The sequence below is a fragment of the Trachypithecus francoisi genome, unplaced genomic scaffold, assembly GCF_009764315.1.
Source record: "Trachypithecus francoisi isolate TF-2019V2 unplaced genomic scaffold, Tfra_2.0 Lachesis_group7, whole genome shotgun sequence".
Taxonomy (NCBI): domain Eukaryota; kingdom Metazoa; phylum Chordata; class Mammalia; order Primates; family Cercopithecidae; genus Trachypithecus; species Trachypithecus francoisi.
Window position 1 is genome coordinate 99575437 of NW_022681472.1, and position 25068 is coordinate 99600504.

Below are 25068 nucleotides of genomic sequence, written 5' to 3' on the forward strand. Positions count from 1 at the left end.
CTCCCTGTGCCTTCTCGGGCAAATGCCATGGAACGTCTGCTGGTAGCTCCATCACCTGTTCATTTCTTCAGTGTTTCTGAGGCAGCTCAGTGCCAGCCACAGAAACGAGGTGGCTGTTAGGCCCTGCCTTCCCCATCGTCAGTCACTGACCATTGCAAGCAAGTCCTATGCCTGCCACAGGCAGTTAGGTTTCTCTCACACACCTGGGTCTCGACGAGGGTCTTGGGGTCTAAAGCTGATGCACTCTGGTCCAAAGCCAGCACTGCCCACCGAGTAGCCTTTGAGTCCCAGAGCACATTTAGAAACTCTGGCTCAATTCAGCCCGGTGCGGTGGCTCACACCTGTAATCGCAACACTTTGGGAGGCCAAGGCAGGCGGATCACTTGAAGTCAGGAGTTCGCGACCAGCCTGACCAACATGGAGAACCCCATCTCTACTGAAAATACAAAATTAGCTGGGCATGGAGACACATGCTTGTAATCTCAGCTAGTTGAGAGGCTGAGGCAGGAGAATCACTTGAACCCAGGAGGCGGAGGTTGTGGTCGGCTGAGATCATGCCATAGCACTCCAGCCTAGGCAACAAGTGCAACTCCATCTCCAAAAGAAACTCTGGCCTGCCAGCACTTTGGGAGGCCGAGACAGGCGGATCACAAGGGCAGGAGATCGAGACCATCCTGACTATCACGGTGAAACCCCGTCTCTACTAAAAATACAAAAATTAGCCGGGCGTGGCGGCGGCGCCTGTAGTCCCAGCTGCTCTGGAGGCTGAGGCAGGAGAATGGCGGGAACCTGGGAGGCGGAGCTTGCAGTGAGCCGAGATCCGGCCACTCACTCTAGCCTGGGCCACAGAGCGAGACTCCGTCTCAAAAAAAAAAGAGAAAGAAACCCTGGCCCGACCCGCCCAGCACACTCCAGGCGCTCTGCTCTTTACGGGGGCCCAGAATGGGGCCTGAGTGGGGGGTCTCCCTGGAGTGATGGGCGACACAGAGCCCACCTGGGCAGCCAGCGCTGCGCATCAGGAATGACGGTGGGCCCTGTCCCCAGGCAGGGACGCGAGCTTCGCAGAACGCAGGGACGGGCCTCTGGCCATGGCCAGCCTTCGAGAAGCCACTCTGACCTCAGCCTCTCCCTGTGCACCTGGGTGTGGTCTGCTCGCTGCCTGGCGCCTCATTCCAGGGCTGCCCAGCTGGTCCCCAGAGTTCCCCCAGGGCCCCCACCCTGATGTCCTCCTAACTGGGGCTAGGCCTGGGGACACCCCTCCACCCCAGCATCCCATCCTCTTGCCTAAATCTCCCCCAGGAGCCCAGTACCTGCTCAACAGACACCCAGCATGTCCCCCACTTCCTGCCTTAACTGGGCTCTCTTCCCTGCAGACCTTGCCTCCCCAGGCCTTGGAGACCCACCTTCCTGGTGTCCTCCTCTCTTAGCGGACCTCAGTCTGCAGGTGACCTTGACCCTCCTGTGACCTCTGCTGCCTCAGCCCTGCCCCCTTGCCGCCATCCTTTCCGTTCACAGACGGCCTTAGAACCCCATCTCTCCAGGGGACACCACCATCCACACTGTCCCCTACCCCATCTCACCCTTGAGGGTGGCAGGGAGTGAGGGTGGCATGGACACAGGCTGCCCATTCTGCACATCTTTTTTTGGTTTTTGAGTCTCGCTCTGTTGCCAGGCTGGAGTGTGGTGGTGCGATTTCAGCTCACCGCAACCTCCACCTCCTGGCTGCAAGTGATTCTCCTGCCTCAGCCTCCCGAGTAGCTGGCACTACAGGCACGCACCACCATGCCCAGTTAGTTTTTGTATTTTTAGTAGAGACGGGGTTTCACCATGTTGGTCAGGATGGTCTCAATCTCTTGACTTTGTGATCTGCCCGCCTTGGCCTCCCAAAGTGCTAGAATTACAGGTGTGAGCCACCACGCCCAGCCTCTTTTTTTTTTTTTTTTTTTGAGACCGAGTTTCGCTCTTGTTGCCCAAGCTGGAGTGCAGTGGTGCGACCTGGGCTCACTGCAACCTCCACCTCCCAGGTTCAAGTGACTCCTGCCTTGGCCTCCCGAGTAGCTGGGATTACAGGTGTGCGCCACTACACCCGGCTAATTTTTAGTATTTTTAGTAGAAACGGGGTTTCACCATGTTAGCCAGGCTGGTCTTGAACTCCTGGCCTCTGGTGATCCGCTCACCTCGGCCTCCCAAAGTGCTGGGATTACAGGCGTGAGCCACTGCGCCTGACTGCAGATCTTTTTTGGACGGAGTCTTGCTCTGTCGCCCAGGCTGGGGTGTAGTGGTGCAATTTCAGCTTACTGCAACCTCCGCCTCATGGGCTCAAACAATCCTCCTGCCTCAGCCTCCTGAGGAGCTGGGACCACAGGTGTGCACCACCACGCCTGCCTAATTTTTTGTATTTTTGGTAGAGACGGGGTTTCAACATGTTGCCCAGGCTGGTCTCAAACTCCTGAGCTCAGTTCTCCCACCACAGCCTCCCAGTGTGATGGGATACTAGACATGAGCCACCGCACCTGGCCCTGTTCTACTGATCTTGAGCTGAGACTGACCTGCAGGGCCACAGGACACTCCATGAGCTCAGCAGTCCCCACTGTGCTCACACGGGCCTGTGGGGCTATAGGCTGGACCCTGGCTTGGCCTCACCCTGGGGACATGAAGGGCTGGCCGGAGTGAGGCTAGACCATGAGGACTCTGACAAGAGGACCAAGCACTGGGGCCCTGAGCCTGTCCCCCTGGAGACTGAGGCCACCTCTACCCGCAGGTCTCTGAAGGTCGGCCTGCAGATCTCCCTGGACTACTGGTGGTGCACCAATGTTGTCCTTCGAGGAGTGGAAGAGGTTTGTCCCGGTGCCCTGGGCACATGGTGGTGGGCATGAGGTGGTGGGCTGGGTGGGACTGAGGAGGCAGCCACCTGTCCCCATGTGTTCTCCCCATGCCTGTGGTCAGAACAGCCCGGGCTACTTGGAGGTGATGTCTGCGTGTCACCAGAGGGCGGCTGACGCCCTGGTGGCAGGGGCCATCAGCAACGGGGGCCTCTACGTGAAGCTGGGCCAGGGGCTGTGCTCCTTCAACCACCTGCTTCCCCCCGAGTACACCCAGACCCTGCGTGTGCTGGAGGACAGGGCCCTCAAACGGGGCTTCCAGGAGGTGAGTGCTACGCTCAGGCAGAGGGAGGTGGGCTCCGGCAGTGGCCCCGGCTGCTCTGAGCACCTGTCCTTCCAGGTGGATGAGTTGTTTCTCGAGGACTTCCAGGCCCTGCCCCATGAGCTCTTCCAGGAGTTTGACTACCAGCCAATTGCTGCCGCCAGCCTGGCACAGGTGCACAGAGCCAAGCTGCACGATGGCACCAGCGTGGCTGTGAAGGTATGCGGGGGCCACCTTGTTCAGCAGTGGACTCGGAGTGCACAGGGGACCCCATGTCCTCACCATGCCCTCGCCTGGTGCAGGTGCAGTACATCGACCTGCGGGACCGCTTTGACGGGGACATCCACACCCTGGAGCTCCTGCTGCGGCTCATTGAGGTCATGCACCCCAGCTTTGGCTTCAGCTGGGTCCTCCAGGTACCGCCCCACCCCTTCCCCGACCAGCAGGAGCAAGCACGTAGGCAGAGCTGGTCCTCAACCACCATCTGGCCCCCAGGACCTGAAGGGGACCCTGGCCCAGGAGCTGGACTTCGAGAATGAGGGCCGCAACGCGGAGCGCTGTGCGCAGGAGCTGGCGCACTTCCCCTACATCGTGGTGCCCCGCGTGCACTGGGACAAGTCCAGCAAGGTGGGCTGGGCCAGGCCCTTGGGGTGGGCACAGCGCCGGGCCTGCTGAGCCCAGCCTCTTGCTCTCCCCAGCGCGTGCTCACCGCCGACTTCTGCGCCGGCTGCAAGGTCAACGATGTGGAGGCCATCAAGAGCCAGGGACTGCCAGTGAAGGACGTGAGTGCGGGGGCGGGGCGGGTCAGGGCGGGCGGGTGCTACGTCCACTGCAAGGTCTTTCCTCTCCCCAGATAGCAGAAAAGCTCATCAAGGCCTTTGCTGAGCAGATATTTTACACGGGCTTCATCCACTCGGACCCACACCCTGGCAACGGTAGGAAGTTTTCCTGGGGCTGGGGGGTCTTGGGGTGGGCGCGGCGCGACCTAAGAGGCTGTATCCCTAGTTCTGGTGCGGAAAGGCCCGGACGGGACAGCGGAGCTGGTGCTGCTGGACCATGGGCTCTACCAGTTCCTGGAGGAGAAGTGAGCGCGGGTGGGTGGGCGTGGGGCAGGGCAAGCCTCTCCTGCCACAGGGGGCTCATGGCTGCGGGCCCATCCACACCCAGGGACCGCGCAGCCCTGTGCCAGCTGTGGCGGGCCATCATCCTGCGGGACGACGCCGCCATGAGGGCGCACGCAGCCGCACTGGGGGTGCAAGGTGAGGGCGTGCGGGGGTGGCCGGGGCACCACAGAAGGGAGGCGGGCGGCGCGGAGCCCAGCTCAGAGCCTCCTCCCTCCCCAGACTACCTCCTGTTCTCCGAGATGCTTATGCAGCGCCCCGTGCGCCTGGGGCAGCTGTGGGGCTCACACCTCCTGAGCCGCGAGGAGGCAGCCTACATGGTGGACATGGCTCGCGAGCACTTCGAGGCCATCATGGCGGTGCTCAGGGCGCTGCCGCGACCCATGCTGCTAGTACTGCGCAACATCAACACCGTGCGCGCTATCAACGTGGCCCTCGGCGCCCCCGTGGACCGCTACTTCCTTATGGCTAAGAGGTCGGTGGCCCGAGCAGGCGCCCGTGGTGGGGCTGGTTGGGGCTGACGCGGCGCTAATGCGGGTGTGTGCAGGGCCGTCCGCGGCTGGAGCCGCCTGGTGGGCGCCACGTACCGGGGTGTCTACGGCACCAGCCTCCTGCGCCATGCCAAGGTTGTCTGGGAGATGCTCAAGTTTGAAGTGGCGCTCAGGTGAGCTGCTGTGGGGCAGGTGGATGGCAGGGGCCTGCTTCCCACCCACCTGTGATCCACCTCCCCACTGACCTGTGACCTGACCCGCACAGGCTGGAGACCTTGGCCATGCGGCTGACTGCCCTCCTGGCTCGTGCTCTGGTGCACCTCAGCCTCGTGCCCCCAGCGGAAGAGCTTTACCAGTACCTGGAGACCTAGGGTGCATGGCCCGACGACCACGGCAGCCGCCTGGGGCCTGCGGGGCCCTTTACGCCTTGAGCCGACAGAGGTGGCGGGGCTGGAGGTGTGGACGCCTCGAGCCTCGCGGGCACTCGCGTTGGGGGCTGTGACCGCAGCTGGGCCAGGAGGCCGTGTAATGACCACACACTCCTCTCAAACAAAAATGTTTTTCCTTGTGTTTTGTACAAAAGTGGGGGTGGGAGGTAGTGCGGTGGTGCTGGTGGCAACGGCATCCACGGGGCTAGAAGTGGGCGGTGACGCGGTCCGTCTCCAGCAAGTCGTCCAGGATCTGCAGGGGACAGACGGGTGGATGGGTGGGTGGGGACCCGCACGGAGGGGCGGGCGCAGACCTGGGGCGTGCACTCACTATGTCGGGCGTGGTGCCGATCTTCTTCGCCAGCTCGCTGCGCTCCATGGTGCTCAGGTACAGATAGCGGTTGAGCAGCTCGCCATCCAGCACGTTGCGCACAGCATTCTGGAGGGTGCGGCGGTCCACGTGCAGCATCCTGGGGCGTGCAGGCAGGGGTGTCAGGGCAGGCTGGGGTGGAGGGGGCGCTGCACAGGGGCGGGGCCGGGGCTCACCGGAAGGCACGGGGGTTGAGGCCGGCGTGGTGCGGAAGCATGGTGGTCAGCGCATTCTGCAGCATCAGCAGCCGCCGGTAGGTCTTCTCCTGCATGGGCAGCAGCAGCCCGATGCCACCGTCCAGGGTGGCTGGCGGTGGGGAGGGTTTCGGTGTGAGCCAGGCCAACCCTAGGGCCCCCCACCCAGACACACCTGCCCCCCACACTCACCAAACCACGTGATGTGCTTATTCTCCCACACGACCGACTTTTTGCTGAGCCCTTCGGTGGCCCCCCGGCAGGGCGTCCTCCAGAACGTGTTCACGTGGGCACCCACGTGGAAGTCCGCCCTGCGCAGCAGGCGCATGCCCCCAAAACTCTCCTTGGCTGGACCAGAAAGGCCTTGGGTCACTATCAGGCCAGACCCAGCCCAGGCAGAGGGGGTGGAGGACGCACTCACCTTCGGGCAGGTACATGTACACCATGAGGTTGCGGTCGCGGTCAGACACTGGGGAGCAGAGGCCCAGGGTCAGCCCCGGCCACCCCCAGAGCCTCAGCTCCCCAGGGCCCTGCCCACATACCCAGAAAACCCAGCTGGGCATTATCCACCATGAAGTCCACGCTGTACACCTCCAGGGGCTTGGCATCCTGGGGGCGGGAAGGGGTGTCAGAGGTGCCTTGGGTGGGTACCCACCCAGACACGGGCACCGCAGCCACAGGCGTACCCGCGACACCAGGCTCAGTGTCTTGCTCTCCTCCTGGTAGCGCAGCAGCGAAATGCTCTTCATGACGTCGGCTGCCAGGATGAAGTTCTTGACACTGATCATCTGGTGGATGTACAGCTGCGTGTCGATGAAGGCCATGCCTGTCAGCTCACTGGCCCGCAGGCTCCACAGGAAAATCTGGGGGTGGAGGGAAGGCTGAGCGGGGGCAGATGCTGAGCCAGGTGGGCATGAGGCGGGGGGGCACATGCCAGGTGGGACTGGCACACCTTCTGGCCGATGGCCGACACCAGGTGGCCGTTGCAGTGGCAAAGGGCAGTCACAGGCCCCTTCTGCTCCTTCTCGTAAAGGACTTTGAACTTGTTCTTGGTCAAGGGCTGGCCAGGCTCAGGCACCACCTCAATCACATCCATGATCAAGATCTGGAGGGCATGGGGATGGCTGTAAGGATTGCATAGGGCCTGCCAGGGGCTGCCTGCTCCCGCCCCCACCCACTGGCCCCTTACCCGCCCTCGGCACGTGACCTCCTCCCCCTGCATGAGGCAGGTCCCCGCGGCCACGTAGCCTTTGAGGCCCGACACAGTCTCCTCGCTGCGCAGCGACACTGTCTTCATGCAGGTCACATGCTCCCACTCCTGCAGCTCGATCCTGTAGGGGCCGGGGGCCTCAGGATGCTGCCCCGGGGTCCTTGGGCAGCCCCCACCCCAGCCCAGCCTCACCTGGCATTGGGAATAGCCTCCCAGCTGACTGGGGAGATGAGCTGGATGGAGAAAGCCTCCTGCTGGGGGTGGATGTACCGCTCATCTGTGAGCACCAAGGGTGACAATCAGGGTGGGGCTTCCCCAAGATGGGGCTGAGGATTGGGGAGCATGGTGTGGGCGTCACCACCTCTCTCGATGGTCTCAAACTCCTTCTCCTCGCCAGTCATGCGTGGGATGCGGGCACACGGTGTGTTGGTGCTGGTGGCTACCGCATACACCTGTGGGTTAGTGGGGGGGGGGTCACACACCAGTGGTCAGGCCCAGAAGGTCCCTGGTGGGGTGGGGGTGGGGGTGGGGGTGGGGGGCAGACCTTGGACTCCACATGGTAAGCCACATAGTGGGCCGTGCAGCGCAGCGGGATCTTCCTGACAGGCCATGGGGCATCATAGGACAGATAGGCAGGCAGGACACTGATCCTCAGCTCGCCCTGGGGTGGAGGCACAGGGTCAGGGGATCCAGGGCTAGCCAAGGGCAGGGGCAGGCAGGCCCAGGCCGCCAAGAGCCCTGGGATGTTGCCTTCAGCTCTTCGGGAGCAGGGGTGCGTGAGGGGCAGCTGTGTCCAGGCAAGGTCCTGGAATGGGCTGCCGCTCAGCCTCTGGGGCTCCTGTCCATTTTCCCAGGCTCAGCTAGGGCTAGGGATGTTGGCCACAGGGGAGGGGAAAGCTAGGCCAGGAGGGCACTGGAGTCTGCAGACAAAGAGTCCACAGACTGCCATGCTGGGGACTGAAAAGCAGGCAGAGGGAGCCAGGGCTGCCCTCTTTCACGGACAGTCCTGAGTCCTCAGGTGCCCGGGAAGCACTCACCGCATCCCAGTCAGGGCCTCAAGCGACCTGGAGTGTTGTGGTGGCTTAAATGGGGAACCAGGATCAGAAGGCATGTGCACCCTCCCAAAGTCACAGAAGAGCCAAGGGGCAGAGCTAGTGCTCAAGTCAGCTCTCCTGAGAACTGCAGAGGCCGGGCCCTGTGAGGCTTGCCCAGCTAGCCAGCAGAGCAGTGGCGGGGACCCCAGGGGCTGCAGCCCCAACTCGAACTACCCCTTTCCAGACCTTTGGCGCACCAAGCCCCAGGTTCCACCTCCTCAGCCTCAACCCCATCGCCCTCTGGACACTCTTCCTGGTCCTCAGGTTGGAGCCAATGGTCCCTTCTGTTCCCTCCCCCTCAGCCACCAGCTGGGGCAGCATCGGCCAGTGCTGCTGGGAACCGGCCAGGCCCCACCTGTCTGTTGAAGTACAGGAAGCCGCGGGGACAGTTGACATTGTGGAATGGAGCGAAAGAGTCGACAGGGCCATCGATGGCCATGGGGTGCAGCCGCAGAGCCCCTCGGCCAGTCACCAGCAGCCAGTGAGGGGAGGGGCCGCAGATGAACACCTAGGGGCAGGCACTATCAGGATGCTGTGGATAAGGCCACATCTCCCTTCTACCATAGTCCCCTGCAAAGGTGCTGGCCTACCCCTGAGTAGCCATAAATATCCTCGAAGTAGCGGAAACGCGCCACGCGGCCCCGGGCCCCAGCCCCCTCCTCCGTGCCGCCACCTTCTGCTTTCTTCTTGGATGGCTTTGGCTTCTTCTCACGGAAGTTGATATTGTGAGGGACCTGGGGGGGAACCATGCAGGTCCTCCAGGGGCTCCCGGTCTGAAACCCATCCCTTGTGCTGCACCCACCCCACGCCCCTGCAGTCCAGCCACTGGCACCTTCTTAAAGCGGACTTTGAGATTGCCCTGGCCGAGCTGAGAGTCGTGGGGAAAGGCCTCGTAGATGAGCAGCTCCTGGTCCACATGCACCTGGCAGGGTGAGGCGGGGCCGTGGGGGAGATGGGGCGGAGCCATGGGAAGGGGCGGGGCCGTGGGGAAGACGGGAAGGGGAGGCCAGGTCAGGCGTTCTCACCAGCAGGTAGGGCCTGCTCTGGCGGCTGCCCAGTGCCACCAGCAGCACCTCCTTGACGAGGGGCAGCTCCCCCTGGCGCGTGGCCTCCTCCCTGCGGGCCTCGCCCTGTGTAGTGGGCTGTCCAAAGGAGCTGTCCACGAGGACCCGCTGCCCCACGGGGAAGTTCTTCACCAGGAACACCAGCCGCCAGTCGGGGAGCTGGTAGATCTGCGGGGTGGGCAGCAGTCAGTGGAGGCAGGCGGGCGGAGCCGGCTGGGCCACAGCGCAGGGCACCACCTACCTCCATGGTGCCATTCTCCCGCACCAGCAGGCACCAGTGGGTGGGCTCTGCCCGGAAGGGTGCAGGGTCCCGGTCAGCAGGGGGTTGGCTGCTTCTTCGGGCCTCCTCCTTGCTGGGGCTGAAGAGGGAGCCTGAATCCCCATACAGCATCTCCTCCTCGTCATCTACGGTGGGGCTGGGGGCCAGCAGAGGGTCACAGGCAGCCTGCCAGCCACAGGGACCCAAGCCCTACCTGTGCCCCCGGCCCCCACGCACCTAGTCTCCGAGCCCAGGCCCTCGGCCTCCGAGCCGATGCGGCCTCCCAGCTCGTCACGGGCCCCGCCCAGGCGGCTCTCAGTGGTGAACATGCCGCTGAGGTCTCGGTACAGGCACAGCGTGATGACCTTGGACTGCTGTGGAGAGAGGGGTGGGCTCAGCGGTGGACAGGGGGCGGGGATGGGCGGACGCCGGGAATGAGGGGCCTACATGGTGCAGCGGAGGCTTGTGCAGCGCCAGGCGGTGGTGGCGGCCACCGTAGGAGTCACTTTTCAGCAGGAACATGGTGACGTGGCCCTCGGCACTCATGATGACCACATAGGGGTCGGCCACGGCGCACTGCACGATGGGGGCGCCCAGGTCCACGGGGATGAAGTGCAGCTGATTCACTGTGGACATGGGGCAGTCAGCACGCGCCTCCCCAGGGCTCACCCCCTGCCCCATCCCCCACCATCCCCACCCACCTACCTCCTTCTAGCAGGCGGATGCCCAGCGGTGACACTTGGACAATGTAGCGGTTGTCCCCGATGTTCCCAGCAAAGACCGTGGGGCCCTGCGTGGCAAAGCCACTGGTGTCCAGCTCCATGATCTCCTGCCCCGTCTGCAGAATCTGCGGGCAACAGCTGTGAGGGAGGCACCCCACGAAGGGGGCCCCAGCCCCAGGTCCCAGGCCCTGCCCCTCACCATGGTTGAGTCTTCCCGGCTCAGAATCAGGAATCCATGTCTACGGCCGTCATCGTCTGCTTCAGGGCTTCTGGGTTCCTGCTCTGTGACCTCCCCCTTGGGATTGTCCTCCTGTCAGGGCCAAAGGGGAACAGGCTGGGAGCCACAGTCCAGTGAGGGCAGGCATGCAGATGCGACCTGGGCCCCCCCAGTCCACAAGAAGGCAGTGCCGGTCCCATCCCAGAGCATCCCTGCAGCGGGCTCGCACCTACCTCCTCCTTACGCACTGGGGCGATGACTGTCCACATGTCGTAGCAGCCAGGAAGCTCAAAGGTTGTCACCACCTGGGGCCGGATGCTCTTCTAGAATGGTGATGGGGTGGGGGTGTGATGGGGGTGTGAGCCCACCCAGGTCCCACCAGGAGGCACCCGCCCCTACCTGCCCACACACCTGCAGCACTGACAAAGCCCCGTTCTTCCCGTGGCCAGAGCAAACCACGATCTCCAGGTCCGGCTCAGGGCTGTTCTGAAACTGCATAGGACTCAGGGGTGAGGACTATGCCCCCCACCACCACTCACACTCCAGCTCCTGCCCACAGCCCCGACCACAACCCTGGGCACCTCTTCAGAGAGGAAGGCAGGCTCGCCCATGGCAGCGTTGGCGCAGGGTCCGATATTAAGGATGCTGTCACACACCTGCAGCACAGCAAAAGTCAGGGGCCGCTGGGGGCACTGGCTGGGATGGGGGCACTGCTGCCTCAATCTCACCTCAAAGGAATAGGTGGCCAGCTGTGTGCCCGACTGGGCCTCGCTGCCGTACACTTCAATCTCATCCACCTCGTCCTGTGGCACCGATTTACCCCCAGCTGCACACAGAGAGCTCACCTGAGCACAGCCCTGGGTCACCCGGCCCCGCTCCCGACCAGCCCTGGCCCGGCCCTCACCTGACCAGCTGGTCATCGCGTCCACTCGCTTCTTCTTTGAGGGAGGCTCTTCCTGTGAGGCAGGAGGGGCACTGAGTGGCATGCCACGGCGGTGCCCACATGAAGGGCGGTGGCCCGATGGGCCTAGGAAACCCACCTTGTCGGCAGCCTCACGGACAGCACTGGCCGGGGGCTCCTGCAGCTTCTCTGTGTACTTGAGGAGGAGGGAGTTGCCCAGGCGAGAACCCAGGAACAGGTATCCGGGCTCCATGGTCACCATCTGAGGGAGGGCAGGTGGGTGAGGGCGGGACCAGGCCTGGACCCAGAGCCAACCCCCAGTCCCAACTCACGCTGGTGGTGAGGACGCTGGCGGCCGCCTTGTCAAAGTGGAACGCTCGGACACTGCGCATGCCGTCGGTGATGAGGGTCAGCACGTAGCTGGGGGCAGGGAGAATTCTGAGTTGGGGACGGGGACCTGGGGGAGTGAAGGGGGCCAGGAGACCCTAGGGGACTTGGGGGGATGGTGAGGGCAGAGTTCATGGGCAGGGGAGGGGCTCACATCTCGCCACCCTTGAGGGAGATGACCATCTTGTCGTAGGAGATGAAGGTGGCCTGGGCGCAGTCCAGGGTGATTCGCACACCCTCCTGGGTGCCTGTGGGGTGGGTGGTCAGGCCGAGTAGGCAGGCTCAAGCCATCCCTGGCCCCACCCCAGCCACCCCACACTCACGCAGCGGGAAAGCTGTGGTGCCTGTGGTGAGGCTGTTGAGAGCCACACCGTACGGAGGGACACTCTGGTTCAGGTACAACAGCGAGTTGACGGCAAAGACCACCACCCCACCTGGAGGTGGACACAGGCTGGTGGGCAGGCTCGGTGCTCCCTCCACACACCCCCCATCCACTCCCAGGATACTCACCTATGGGCTTGGGCACAGCCAGAGCCTGGGTGCAGTCAAAGGGCAGGCTGGTGAGGGACCAGATGACGGGGTGCACCTTCTGCGTGATGTTCAGTGAGATGGCCACGATGGAGCACGTATCCTGCCGCACGGCCACGCGCCTGGGGATGCCAGTGAGTCAGCCAAGGGCCTTACCTCCCTGCAGAGATCCAGGCCCCGCCCCCAAGCCCCACCCACACCCCATCATCCCTGCTCCAAACCCCACAAACCCCACCCATGCCCCATGAGCCCCGCCCCAGGCAAAGGCAGCTGGGGGGCCCACAGCGCAGAGGCGCCTCCTTAGGGGGCTCACCCAGGCCAGGTCTGGTTGGGCTCGAACAGGATGAGCAGGGTGGGCTCGTAGTAGCCATGCAAGAACTGCAGGTCGATGATGTTCAGCAGCTTCTCGTCTAGGGCCCGGACATCGATGATGTAGCTGGGCAGGAAGCTGGACCTCTGCCTGGGGGGCCAGGAGCTTCAGCAGGAGAGGAGGGGGTGCGGGGAGGGGAGCCTGGGCTCTGGGGGCCCCCACCCGAGCACCACAGCCTGCCTCAGCTGGCACTCACCCCTCACCCATGAGCCCCTCGTGCTCCTCGGCCAGGCTCTCCCTGCGGAAGGGCAGGACTACCAGTCGCGTGCCGTAGACAAGCATGGCTGCGCAGCGCCCATCGGGGTCCACCCGCACTCGCGGCGTGTGTACATTCTGCACAAACCCATCCTGGGGGCAGAGGGGGCATCAGCCAGGCCCAGCGTAGGAGACCCCAAGGGAAGCACTTGGGGCAACAGAACCCAGCTGCAGGGGGAGGGAGGGTGGCTGGGCTGGGGCCTGGGTCAGGGCGTGAGCATGGCCCTACCCGAAGCTCAGGCTCCTCAAAGTAGTGCAGCGACAGGGTCTTCAGGTCATGGGTACCCGGGTCATATTCCACCACAGACAGCTGGGGTCAGAGGGCACAGCCGTGGCTGCCGACTGCCTGTCCTGACAGTGTCACCCCCGGCAACCAACAGCTGTGCCCAGGCCCACCCCACCAGGCCCTGGCACCCACTCCCATGACTTGGCCAGGCCCACCCCGCCAAGCCTACCACTCACCTTGGCATCCTTGAAGCTTAGGAGCAGGGCATCCCGCTTGGCTCCTGCCAGCTGCACGCTGGCCATGGACATGACGTTGCCAAAGAAAGAGAAGGAGGCAGCGAGCTCGAGCTTCTCCCGGTGGGCCTTCCCCTCTAGGGGAGACGCCAGGGCTCAGGGTCAGGGCCCAGCCATGCCTGGCACCCGCACTGGCACCCGCACAGCCCCAGGCCACCCCCCCACACTCACCTGTGCTCCTGTCATTCTTGGTCAGAGCCTGGAGCGGGGAGAAAGAGAGGGCAGTGAGGGGCCACATCTGGCAGCTCACCTCATCCAGGGAATGAGAAAAAACCAGCAAGGCTGGCCCCTGCCTCCTGGGAGCTCTGCCCAAACCCTCTCTGCAGCAGGGAGGGAGGGACGGAGCAGACCAGGGCCTTCTGGAGACAGCTGTGCACACCCCCCAACAGCGACCTCCGTTCATGCTCTCACACCCACGGCGCAGCCCTGGCACAGGCCCCTCCCCAGGAAACCCTACCTCACGGCTCCCTAGCAGCCAGGCCCTGTGAGGCAAGTCCTCAGGGTCAGAGTGCACTGTCTCTGCATCTGCACACCCCCAAACCTGCCTGATTGCACACTCACAGCAGCCCAGCACCGGCCCCGGGTCCGAATGTCACAGGATAGGAAGCCAGAGCCAAGGGGTACCTGTAGCTACTGATCCTTGCGCCTGTTAGAGAGGAGGAAGCCCTGAGCTATCCTGACGCCTCGGGCTCCCTCAGGCTGCCTCTCTACCTCCTCCCTTTTCACTGCTGTCCCAGAATGATAAGAGGCTGTGTCTTCTTTGCTAAGTAGCTAGTTTAGTTAGCATACTTATATACCATTGCCTCAAGGCAAGGGAAAAGTGGGTTTTTTTATTTGTTTGTTTTTGAGATGGAGTCTCACTCTGTTACCCGGGCTGGAGTGCAATGGCATGGCACAATCTCGGCTCACTGCAACCTCTTCCTCTTGGGTTCAAGTGATTCTCCTGCCTCAGCCTCCCGAGTAGCTGGGATTACAGGCGCCTGCCACCACATCCGGCTAATTTTTGTATTTTTAGTAGAAACGGGGTTTCACCATGTTGGCCAGGCTGGTCTCGAACTCCTGACCTCAGGTGATCCACCTGTCTCGGTCTCCCAAAGTGCTGGGATTACAGGTGTGAGCCACCTCGAGGTCATTTTTCACGATGGACTTGTGCTACGGGGAGGGCATCCTGGAAGCTGGTTAACAGATACAGAAGAGGCATCCACAAACCAATACCCATCTCACATTGACAAGGGCAACTCTAGGGCTTCACCTGCAAATTCTACCAAAGGTTTCAGAAGTAATGACAAACTTTAAAAAAAAAAAAAAAAAAAAACTCATTCACTGGTGTGGGACTGATGGCACCGCAGGTGGCTCAGGCCACCCCAACAGCCCACAGACAGGTGGGACAGGAAGTGACATGAACCTCCTCAAAACACCTGCAGATGAGCCCAGTGACAAGCAGCAGTATTACAACAAAAATTCCAGGAACACAAAACTCGCTTTCCACAAGAACAGCCATCACTAAACTTACCATGCTGTCAAAATTAAGGAGAAAAATCATGTCATTTTAATGGATACAAAAAAGCATCGGATAAAAGCATTCATGATAAAAACTCTTAGTAAAGCAAAAATAGGAGGAATTTTTTTCTTTTTTTCTTTTTTTTTTTTGAGGCGGAGTCTCGCTCTGTCACCCGGACTGGAGTGCAGTGGCCGGATCTCAGCTCACTGCAAGCTCCGCCTCCCGGGTTTACGCCATTCTCCTGCCTCAGCCTCCCGAGTAGCTGGGACTACAGGCGCCCGCCGCCTCGCCCGGCTAGTTTTTGTATTTTTAGTAGAGACGGGGTTTCACCGTGTTCGCCAGGATGGTCTCGATCTCCTGACCTCGTGATCCGCCCGTCTCAGCCTCCCAAAGTGCTGGGATTACAGGCTTGAGCCACCGCGCCCGGCCTCTTTTTTTTTGAGACAGAGTCTCACTCTATGGCCCAGGCTGCAGTGCAGTGGCGCAATCTCGGCTCACTGCAACCTCCGCCTTCCAGGTTCAAGCGATTCTCCTGTCTCAGCCTCTTCAGTAGCTAGGATTACAGGCATCCACCACCATGTCCAGCTAATTCTTGTATTTTTAATTCAGACAGGGTTTTACCATGGCCAGGCTGGTCTTTTTTCTTTTTTTTGAGATGGCGTCTTGCTCTGTCCCCCAGGCTGGAGTGCAGTGGCGCGATCTCGGATCACTACAAGCTCCACCTCCTGGGTTCATGCCATTCTCCTGCCTCAGCCTCCCAAGTAGCTGGTACTACATACACCCACCACCACCCCCGGCTAATTTTTTGTATTTTTAGTAGAGACGGGGTTTCAAGGTGTTAGCCAGGATGGTCTCGATCTCCTGACCTCGTGACCCATCAGCCTTGGCCTCCCAAAGTGCTGGGATTACAGGCGTGAGCCACTGCGCCCAGTTACCAGGCTGGTCTTCAACTCCTGACCTCAAGTGATACAATCGCTTGAATCCGGGAGGTGGAGGCTGCAGTGAGCCGAGATCACACCATTGCACTCCAGCCTGGGGGACTAGAGACTTCGTCTCAAAAAAAAAAAAAAAAAAATTTTCCCTCTTGGTCAGGACGAGTCAAGGACGCCTGATCCCCTCTGCCAAGTATAAGGTCAACACACAGAGATCAACTGCACTTCAGTGTACATGCAAGAAACACGGGTAACCACTCAAAATAATTTTTTTTTTTTTTTTGAGACGGAGTCTGGCTCTGTCGCCAGGCTAGAGTGCAGTGGCGTGATCTTGGCTCGCTGCAAGCTCTGCCTCCCGGGTTCAAGCAATTCTCCTGCCTCAGCCTCCCGAGTAGCTGGGACTACAAGCGTATGCTGTCACGCCGGCTAATATACATATATTTTTTGTATCTTAGTAGAGTCGGGGTTTCACTGTGTTGTACAGGTTGGTCTTGAATTCCTGAGCTCAGGTGATCCACCCGCATCGGCCTCCCAAAGTGCTGGGATTACAGGCGTGAGCCACTGTGCCCGGCCACCACTCAGAAGAATTTTTTTTTTTTTTTTTTTTCTTTGAGACGGAGTCTCGCTCTGTCGCCCAGGCTGGAGTGCAGTGGCAGGATCTCAGCTCACTGCAAGCTCCGCCTCCCAGGTTTGCGCCATTCTCCTGCCTCAGCCTCCCGAGTAGCTGGGACTACAGGTGCCCGCCGCCTCGCCCGGCTAATTTTTTTGTATTTTTTAGTAGAGACGGGGTTTCACCGTGTTAGCCAGGATGGTCTCGATCTCCTGACCTCGTGATCCGCCCGTCTCGGCCTCCCAAAGTGCTGGGATTACAGGCTTGAGCCACTGCGCCCGGCCTCTGAAGAATTTTAAGAAAAATGTGTACATAGGCCGGGCGCGGTGGCTCAAGCCTGTAATCCCAGCACTTTGGGAGGCCGAGACGGGTGGATCACGAGGTCAGGAGATCGAGACCATCCTGGCTAACACGGTGAAACCCCGTCTCTACTAAAAATACAAAAACTAGCTGGGCGAGGTGGCGGGCGCCTGTAGTCCCAGCTACTCGGGAGGCTGAGGCAGGAGAATGGCGTAAACCCGGGAGGCGGAGCTTGCAGTGAGCTGAGATCCGGCCACTGCACTCCAGTCCGGGAGACAGAGCGAGACTCCGCCTCAAAAAAAAAAAAAAAAAAAAAAAAGAAAAATGTGTACATAGTCAATGGTCTAATGTCTAACTGGCATCTTGGGGGAACGGGGACAGAATAAATAGCTAAATAGTGACCAAATGCCGGGCGCGGTGGCTCAAGCCTGTAATCCCAGCACTTGGGAGGCCGAGACGGGTGGATCACGAGGTCAGGAGATCGAGACCATCCTGGCTAACACGGTGAAACCCCGTCTCTACTAAAAATACAAAAACTAGCTGGGCGAGGTGGCGGGCGCCTGTAGTCCCAGCTACTCGGGAGGCTGAGGCAGGAGAATGGCGTAAACCCGGGAGGCGGAGCTTGCAGTGAGCTGAGATCCGGCCACTGCACTCCAGTCCGGGAGACAGAGCGAGACTCCGCCTCAAAAAAAAAAAAAAAAAAAAAGAAAAATGTGTACATAGTCAAATGGTCTAATGTCTAACTGGCATCTTGGGGGAACGGGGACAGAATAAATAGCTAAATAGTGACCAAATGCCAGGCGCAGTGGCTCATGCCTGTAATCCCAGCACTTTGGAGGCCGAGACGGGTGGATCACGAGGTCAGGAGATCGAGACCATCCTGGCTAACACGGTGAAACCCCGTCTCTACTAAAAATACAAAAACTAGCTGGGCGAGGTGGCGGGCGCCTGTAGTCCCAGCTACTCGGGAGGCTGAGGCAGGAGAATGGCGTAAACCCGGAGGCGGAGCTTGCAGTGAGCTGAGATCCGGCCACTGCACTCCAGTCCGGGAGACAGAGCGAGACTCCGCCTCAAAAAAAAAAAAAAAAAAAAGAAAAATGTGTACATAGTCAAATGGTCTAATGTCTAACTGGCATCTTGGGGGAACGGGGACAGAATAAATAGCTAAATAGTGACCAAATGCCAGGCGCAGTGGCTCATGCCTGTAATCCCAGCACTTTGGGAGGCCGAGACGGGTGGATCACGAGGTCAGGCGATCAAGACCATCCTGGCTAACATGGTGAAACCCCGTCTCTACTAAAAATACAAAGAATTAGCCAGGGGTGGTGGCGGCGCCTGTAGTCCAAGCTACTTGGGAGGCTGAGGCAGGAGAATGGCATGAACCCGGGAGGTGAAGCTGGCAGTCAGCCGAGATCGCGCCACTGCACTCCAGCCTGGGCAACTGAGTGAGACTCCGTCTCAAAAAAAAAAAAGAAAAAAAAAAACCCAAAAATTTGAATAGGAGGATGTTTACAGGGTTTGAAAATAAGTCCCTACAAGATCCTTTTCGTTACAAAAGAAAGAAATAACCTTACAGTGGGGGAATCCAGGCCAACACTACCCAACCAAGCATCGAAGCATCAGCACCCAGTCATGAGGCAAGGGCCTCCAGCCACCTCCTGAGAACTGATGGGGGTGCTGTGTGCCTCTTCTGTGGTGTTCCTGTCAAAAACACAAATGTCTCATCTAAACACCTGGGAATTTCTTGGCTGGGCACGGTGGCTCACACCTGTAATCCCAGTACTTTGGGAGGCCAAGGCAGGTGGATCACTTGAGGTCAGGAGTTCGAGACCAGCCTGGCCAACATGGTGAAACCCCGTCTCTACTAAAAACACAAAAAATTAGCCAGGCATGGTGACGCGTGCCTGTAATCCCAGCTACTCAGGAGATTGAGACAGAAGAATTGCTTGAACCGGAGAGGCAGAGGTTCCAATGAGCCAAGATCGCACCACTGCGCTCCAGTCTGGGCAACAAGAACGAAACTGTGTCTCAAAAACAAAAAACAAAAACAAAAACAGACTTTTATTAATTTCAACAGTGTTGTTTGTATATTTTCTTCCCCATAAAGGGGCCTTTTGTGCTGCCCAAGGCCACATGCTCGCCCATTTCCTATCCATGCCTTCTCCTCCCTCTCTCTGCAAAGCAACAGCCCCTCAACAACCTGAGGTGCAACTGGCCTTGCTTCTTGCCTCCCCCAGAGACTGAGTTATCAGCAGACACCCCTACCCTCTTCACTGCGCCCATGTTCTGTGCCTGCCTTCCCATGGCCATGGGTGCGCAGGTCACACTCAAGCCAAGCCAAGCCTGCACTCGATTCTCTGGGACAGATTCAACACAGCTGCACGAGGCCGGGCACAGGGCCTCAAGCCTGTAATCCCAGAGCTTTGGGAGGCCAAGGCGGGTGGATCGCCTGAGGTCAGAGTTCGAGACCAGCCTGAGCAACATGGTGAAACTCCGTCTCTACTAAAAATTAGCTGGGCGTGGTGGTAGCGCCTGTGGTCCCAGCTACTCGAGAGGCTGAGGCAGGAGAATCACTTGAACCCGGGAGGCAGAGGTTGCAGTGAGCTGAGATGGCCCCATTGCACTCCAGCCTGGTGACAGAGGGAGACACTGTCTCAAAAAAGAAAAAAAAAAAAAGGGCCGGGCGCGGTGGCTCAAGCCTGTAATCCCAGCACTTTGGGAGGCCGAGACGGGCGGATCACGAGGTCAGGAGATCGAGACCATCCTGGATAACACGGTGAAACCCCGTCTCTACTAAAAAAAATACAAAAAACTAGCCGGCGAGGTGGTGGGCGCCTGTAGTCCCAGCTACTTGGGAGGCTGAGGCAGGAGAATGGCGTAAACCCGGAGGCGGAGCTTGCAGTGAGCTGAGATCCGGCCACTGCACTCCAGCCTGGGTGACAGAGTGAGACTCCGCCTCAAAAAAAAAAAAAAAAGACAGCTGCACGAAAGGTGGCTGTCTCCCTCCCTCTCCAGGTGAATCTGGGCTAAAGGCTGCCTTTAGGGCAGACTGTGGTGGCAGGGACGTGCCCTCCTGGTCTAGCCCTTAAAGTGACTGGCAGCTTCTGCCTTAGGCTCCTTGGGCTCTGAGTTCCTGCAAGAAGCTCAACTACACCAACTGCCAGGAAAACCCAGCTAGCCACGCTGGGGGACAGGGGAGAGTGGAGGGATGGGGTGGGGGTCGGGGAAGACACATCTGGTCTGTCCCCAGCTCTTCAAGTCATCCCTGTCAAGGCTCAGCCCTGGTGGAGGAGCGCCAAGGGATCCCCACACTCTGATGAATCCCTGAAAACCAGACTTCCAGGTGTATGCAATTATGATGAAAGACTTCGTTTGTATGTTCCAGGGCAGTTGGTTACAGAGCCATGACTAGACTGACCCCAGGAAGATGGCTTGAGCCCAGGAGTTTGAGGCCAGTGTGGACAAAATAGCAAGACCTCATTTCTTAAAAACAATAAACAAAAGAAGAAAACCTCTTTTCCTGCATTTACGGCTCCATTTCTTGCTTCAGTTTACACACATCTCCTCCAGAGTTGTCTCTGTTCACTGTTACTGACTCTCCTCCTCTGCTGGGCTCTTACCCCTGCTCCAGTCAGACCACAGCCCCTCATGGCCCCAGCCTGCCCCATCGGGGTCACATCACCTGAGGCTCAGCAGCGTGGGACCCAGTGTCCAGTCCCTCCCAGCTGCCCTTCCTGGGCCTCCAGGGCCCTGTCCAGCTTTCCCCCTGCCTTCCAGGCCATGCGACCTCCACCTCTTTCATGGCCTCTCATCTCCCCAATCTCTCAATGTTGGGGTGCCCCAAGACCCTGTCCTGGGCTATATTCTGGGTGCCAGTTTCCAAGGGCAGACACCACCCCCAGGCTGAAGACTCTGGCTTTACCTCCATACCAGACCTCACTCCTCAACTCCAGACTCTTGCGCACCCTCCTGCTCTGCACTGCTGCCTGATGTGGAATGAGCACCTCGGCCGACCCCCAGTGGCCAGCGTCCACGGCGGCACAACGCCCTCGGCCGACCCCCAGTGGCCAGCGTCCACGGCGGCACAACGCCCTCTGCAGTGAATGCTGGGAGGTGTTGCAGCCTCCGCCTCCCCTACCAGGGTTGGTAGATAAGACCAATAGAATATGACAGTTTAACAGTGTATTACTACTACTTCATTTTTTAGATGGAGTTTTGCTCTGTCGCCCAGGCTGGAGTGCAGTGGTACAATCTCGGCTCACTGCAACCTCTGCCTCCGGGTTCAAGCAATTCTCCTGCCTCAGCCTCCGGAGTACCTGGGATTACAGGTGCCTGCCACCATACCCGGCTAATTTTTTTATTTTTAGTAGACACAGGGTTTTGCCATGTTGGCCATACTTGTCTTGAACCCATGACCTCAGGTGATCCACCCGCCCTGGCCTCCCAGAGTGCTAGGATGATAGACATGAGCCACCGCGCCTGGCCTTTTTTTTTTTTTTTTTTTTGAGATGGGGTCTCACTGTGTTGTCCAGGCTGGAGTGTAGTGGTGCAATCATAGCTCACTGCAGCCTTGACCTCCTGGGCTTGAACGATTCTCCCACCCTGGCCTCCCATGGAGCTAGGACTACACACAGGCCAGTACACCCAGCTAACTTTTATATTTTATATTTGGGCTAAGCACAGCGGTGCACTCCTGTAATTCCAGCACTTTCTTTTTTTTTTTTTTTTTGAGACTGAGTCTCGCTCTGTCACCCAGGCTGGAGTGCTGTGGCCGGCTCTCAGCTCACTGCAAGCTCCACCTCCTGGGTTCATGCCATTCTCCTGCCTCAGCCTCCCGGGTAGCTGGGACTACAGGCGCCGCCACCTCGCCCGGCTAGTTTTTTGTAGTTTTTAGTAGAGACGGGGTTTCACCGTGTTAGCCAGGATGGTCTCGATCTCCTGACCTCGTGATCCGCCTGTCTCGGCCTCCCAAAGTGCTGGGATTACAGGCTTGAGCCACCGCGCCCAGCCAATTCCAGCACTTTCAAAGGCCAAGGTGACTGGACTGCCTGAGCTCAGGAGTTTGAGACTAGCCCAGCCAATGTGGCAAAACCCTGTCTCTACAAAAAATAGAAAAAAAAAAAAAAAAATTAGCTGGGCGTGGTGTCACACACCTGTAATTCCAGCTACTGGGTGGAGGGCTTAGGGGGCTGAGGCACCAGAATTGTCTGAACCTATGAGGTGGAGGTTAAAGTTAGCGTGAGATCACACTACTTCACTCCAGCCTGAGTGACAGAGCAAGGCTCTGTCTCACTAGGAAAAAAAAAAAAAAAATTGTAGAGATGGGGTCTTGCTATGTTGCCCAGACTAGTCCTGAACTTCTGGCCTCAAGCAGTCATCCCACCTCAACCTCCCAAAGTGTGGGACCATAGTTGTAAGCCAATGCACCCAGCCTGAGATTAGGTTACAGGACTCACTGTGGCTTCAGTCTTGGTGACTCTCTCATTGTGAGGGAGGCTGCCATGTTGTGAGTTGCCCCAGGGAGGGGCCCATGTGGTGAGAAACTGCAGCCTCCTGCCAACAGTGTGTTCGGAGCAGAAACTCCAGCCCTCCTCAAGCCTTCAGAGGAGGGAGCCCTGGCCAGCAAACACATGTGTATGCTGGGGTAGGTGCCCAGGAGGGTTGGCCTCCTTTGGCCTGCGCCTCTGACCCATCTGCCTGCTGGGTCAGCCCCTATTCACAACCCTCTTGTGGCTCCTCCCTGCTTTGTGGAGAACAGTCCTGACCACAGCCTACCTCCCTCCATCCCCACCACCACATCCACTCTACACTACGGCCACATTGTGCATGACTCTCCACCCTCAACTGCTTTGGACCTGTGCACAGGCTGTTTCTTCTGCCTGGAACACCCTCCTCTCACCCTCCCTGGGCCTGGGTAAGAGTTACTCCTCCCTTCAAGAACAATGGAGAAACTGCCTCTTGCAAGTAGCCTTCCTGGACCAGCTTTCAGCCCTCTGGCAACCAAAACGCCACTGTATTTCCCAAACCCTTGAGGCATGTGCCCCACTGTACCAAGACTCCTGTCAACAGTCTGTCCCCATCCTAGACCTGGCCTTGTTCGTGGTGCTAGGAATGTCCTTCCTCTGATAAACTCCCACTCTGCCTCAGACAGGCTCTTCTGATCCAGCGACTGGAAATCCAGTCTCCTTCATTCGCTCCTTTATCCCCGCAGCAGCACTTCCTTCAGGGGCAGGTGTGTTTATTTAGAGGTTCCCCTCCCCCAAGTGTCTGCAGGTTCACCTGGTATCTGCCACCCAGCACACAGTGGGCGTTCGTTCCTTCCAAACAACTTGCTGAAAAAACAGAAGAGCAAACAAGACGGCTAGTGCAGCGCGCCCTTCCCGGTGGGGCAGGAAGGGAGGCAGAACAGGGTAGCAGCTACGAGAAAGGACCTGAGCACAAGAGATTCTGGGTCATATCTTGGCTCCTCAGGCAGGGGAACCTTAAGCAAATCACTGAACTTGTCTGGGGCTGGGCTCTTCCATCTGCAACTGGGGGCGGTGAGAGCACTCACGTCGCGGAGAGCGGGGAGGGCGCCCAGGGCCCGGCCTACCTCGGCGTCGCGATTGAGGCGGTACACGTAGAGCTGCGAGGTCCCGGCCACCACGAGGTTGCGCTCGCTGTTGTTGAAGAAGTTGCAGTACATGGCGAACTCCAGGCCGGTGGGCGGATGCGCCTGTTTGTACACGGCGTACATGGCGCCAACCCGGGCTGCGCAAAGCCGGGAGAGGAAAAGTGAGCGGGGTCGCCCGCGCAGGACCCCGGCCCCGTACCGCGTCCCTCGCCGGCCTTGCGCTGCCGCCTCGGCCGCCCTCCCGGCTGCCCACCTGGCAGTTGGAGCCGACTGGAGGGGAACCGGAACGGCGGCGAATTGGGCCCAGCCGAGCCCAGAAGCTGGGCGCGAAGGTTCCGGGCTTCGGCGCCTGCGCAGCGCCGCCGCGTGAGAGCTGCTGCAGGGGCGACAGCGGCCCCTGGTGGCCCGGGGTGCGGGGCGGCCCGGAGGCTCGGCTCCGGGCTGGGCGTCCAGACTCCAAACCCCTAGCGCGTGAAGTGCGGGGCCTCCGCTGCGGGCGGAGTAGCGCGGGTGGGAAGCCGCAGGGGCGCCGGCTGCAGCTGCTCGGGGTCGGCCGGGGGTGCGTCTCCACCAGACCCAGGACGGCTGCAGGGAGAAGCGACTCCGCTCCTAGCCCCCGGGTGCAGGGAGCCGCGCCGGGGTCCGGAAGAGGGGGCAGGCGCCTTGCCAGTGTCGGGGGCTCCGAGAAAACTTCCTAGAGAGGCCGCACGCCCCCGGCTGCCCAGTGTCCCCTCGCAGAGCGACCCCCGCCGCCGACACGCCCGCGAGCCCAGCGCTGTCCGCCCGCCTTGCTCACTGATGCCTACCCAGGGCGGGCCCAGTGCCAGCTTCCAGCTTGGATCCTGGACCAGGCACGGGCCTAGGACCTAGAAATGGAATCATGCGAAAAAAAAACAAGAAAGTATCGTTACGCCCAAGAAAATGGCGTGGAAATATGTTTTTGTTGCATCTAAATCTACTCACTTGCTTGTTGGGCAGTGGGGGAAGGGCCACTTGGATGCTCAGGCGTGTGACCTCTGAGCCACACTCAACCTCCTTTTAAAAGTCAATAGGAGGCGATGGCTGACGCCTGTAATCCCAACACTTTGGAAGGCCGAGGTGGGCGGATCACTTGAGGTCAAGAGTTCCAGACCAGCCTGGCCAACATGGTGAAACCCAGTCTCTACTAAAAATACAAAAATTGTGGGGAAAAGAAAGAGAAATCAGATTGTTACCGTGTCTATTTAGAAAAGGAAGACATAAGAAACTCCATTCTGATCTGTACTAAGAAAAATTATTTCTGCTTTGAGATGCTGTTAACCTGTAACTTTAGCCCCAACCCTGTGCTCACAGAAACATGTGCTGTATTGAATCAATGTTTAATGGATTTAGGGCTGTGCAGGATGTGCCTTGTTAACAATATGTTTGCGGGCAGTATGCTCGGTAAAATCGCCATTCTTCATTCTCGATTAACCAGGAACACAATGCACTGCGGAAAGCCACAGGGACCTCTGCCCGAGAAAGCCTGGGTATTGTCCAAGGTTTCCCCCTACTGAGACAGCCTGAGATAGGGCCTCATGGGAAAGGAAAGACCTTACCATCTCCCAGCCCAACACCCGTAAAGGGTCTGTGCTGTGCTAGGGAGGAGTAGTGAAAGAGGGAGGCCTCTTTGCAGTTAAGAGGAAGACGTCTGTCACCTGCTCCTCCCTGGGACTGGAATGTCTTGGTGTAAAGCCGCCCATTCCCTTTCGTTCTTTTCTGAGATAGGAGAAAACCGCTCTGTGGCTGGAAGTGAGATATGCTGGCAGCAATACTGCTGTTACTCTTTGCTACACTGAGATGTTTGGGTAAAGAGAAAC

General features: G+C 59.4%; 2 protein-coding genes across 8 annotated transcripts in view; one reads left to right on the forward strand and one right to left on the reverse strand.

The window, feature by feature from the left end:
• The window catches only part of ADCK5 (aarF domain containing kinase 5), a 17514-nt gene extending 12207 nt beyond the window's left edge, over positions 1-5307 (forward strand). For 3 of the 4 annotated variants that reach the window (XM_033202220.1, XM_033202219.1, XM_033202218.1), the window contains 12 exons: positions 2762-2837; positions 2947-3147; positions 3223-3363; positions 3447-3560; positions 3640-3771; positions 3843-3926; positions 3998-4079; positions 4150-4228; positions 4312-4403; positions 4488-4740; positions 4813-4929; positions 5022-5307. In XM_033202220.1, the coding sequence (XP_033058111.1) occupies positions 2762-2837; positions 2947-3147; positions 3223-3363; positions 3447-3560; positions 3640-3771; positions 3843-3926; positions 3998-4079; positions 4150-4228; positions 4312-4403; positions 4488-4740; positions 4813-4929; positions 5022-5127 (1477 nt within the window). In that variant the 3' untranslated portion in view covers positions 5128-5307. The remainder of the gene's footprint in view (positions 1-2761; positions 2838-2946; positions 3148-3222; positions 3364-3446; positions 3561-3639; positions 3772-3842; positions 3927-3997; positions 4080-4149; positions 4229-4311; positions 4404-4487; positions 4741-4812; positions 4930-5021) is intronic. The other variant, XM_033202221.1, reaches the window with a different exon arrangement.
• On the reverse strand, positions 5099-23623 carry CPSF1 (cleavage and polyadenylation specific factor 1). Of its 4 annotated transcripts, none has more exons than XM_033202210.1 (38): positions 23484-23623; positions 23210-23367; positions 13446-13473; positions 13218-13351; positions 12985-13065; positions 12697-12848; positions 12444-12590; positions 12113-12252; positions 11926-12036; positions 11757-11850; positions 11548-11635; positions 11355-11477; positions 11219-11270; positions 11043-11140; positions 10896-10970; positions 10726-10806; positions 10548-10637; positions 10297-10407; positions 10081-10222; positions 9823-10001; positions 9613-9749; positions 9358-9532; positions 9078-9284; positions 8885-8974; positions 8643-8786; positions 8408-8560; positions 7503-7619; positions 7320-7410; positions 7151-7235; positions 6938-7079; positions 6701-6853; positions 6435-6611; positions 6291-6357; positions 6170-6217; positions 5941-6096; positions 5731-5819; positions 5516-5654; positions 5099-5437 (listed from the first exon to the last, which is right to left on the reverse strand). In XM_033202210.1, exons 2-38 carry the CDS (start codon positions 23351-23353, stop codon positions 5124-5126), a joined length of 4554 nt encoding a protein of 1517 aa, XP_033058101.1. In that variant the 5' UTR covers positions 23354-23367; positions 23484-23623; the 3' UTR covers positions 5099-5123. The 4 variants fall into 4 exon arrangements, with proteins under 4 accessions (XP_033058101.1, XP_033058104.1, XP_033058102.1 ...); XM_033202213.1 differs by lacking the exon at positions 23484-23623 and adding an exon at positions 14599-14692 and having other exon boundaries at positions 23210-23330; XM_033202212.1 differs by having other exon boundaries at positions 5302-5437; positions 5731-5860; positions 23484-23622.
• Between the last annotated feature and the right edge of the window lie 1445 nt (positions 23624-25068).

Excerpts from the sequence above, each read along its gene's own strand:
- CPSF1 (XM_033202210.1), bottom strand. The coding sequence starts at position 23,353 with ATGTACGCCGTGTACAAACAGGCGCATCCGCCCACCGGCCTGGAGTTC. Across the intron at positions 13,066-13,217 it reads TAAGCTTCAAGGATGCCAAG|CTGTCTGTGGTGGAATATGA; the intron begins GTGAGTGGTAGG and ends CTCTGACCCCAG. Across the intron at positions 11,271-11,354 it reads TCCGTGAGGCTGCCGACAAG|GAAGAGCCTCCCTCAAAGAA; the intron begins GTGGGTTTCCTA and ends CCTGCCTCACAG.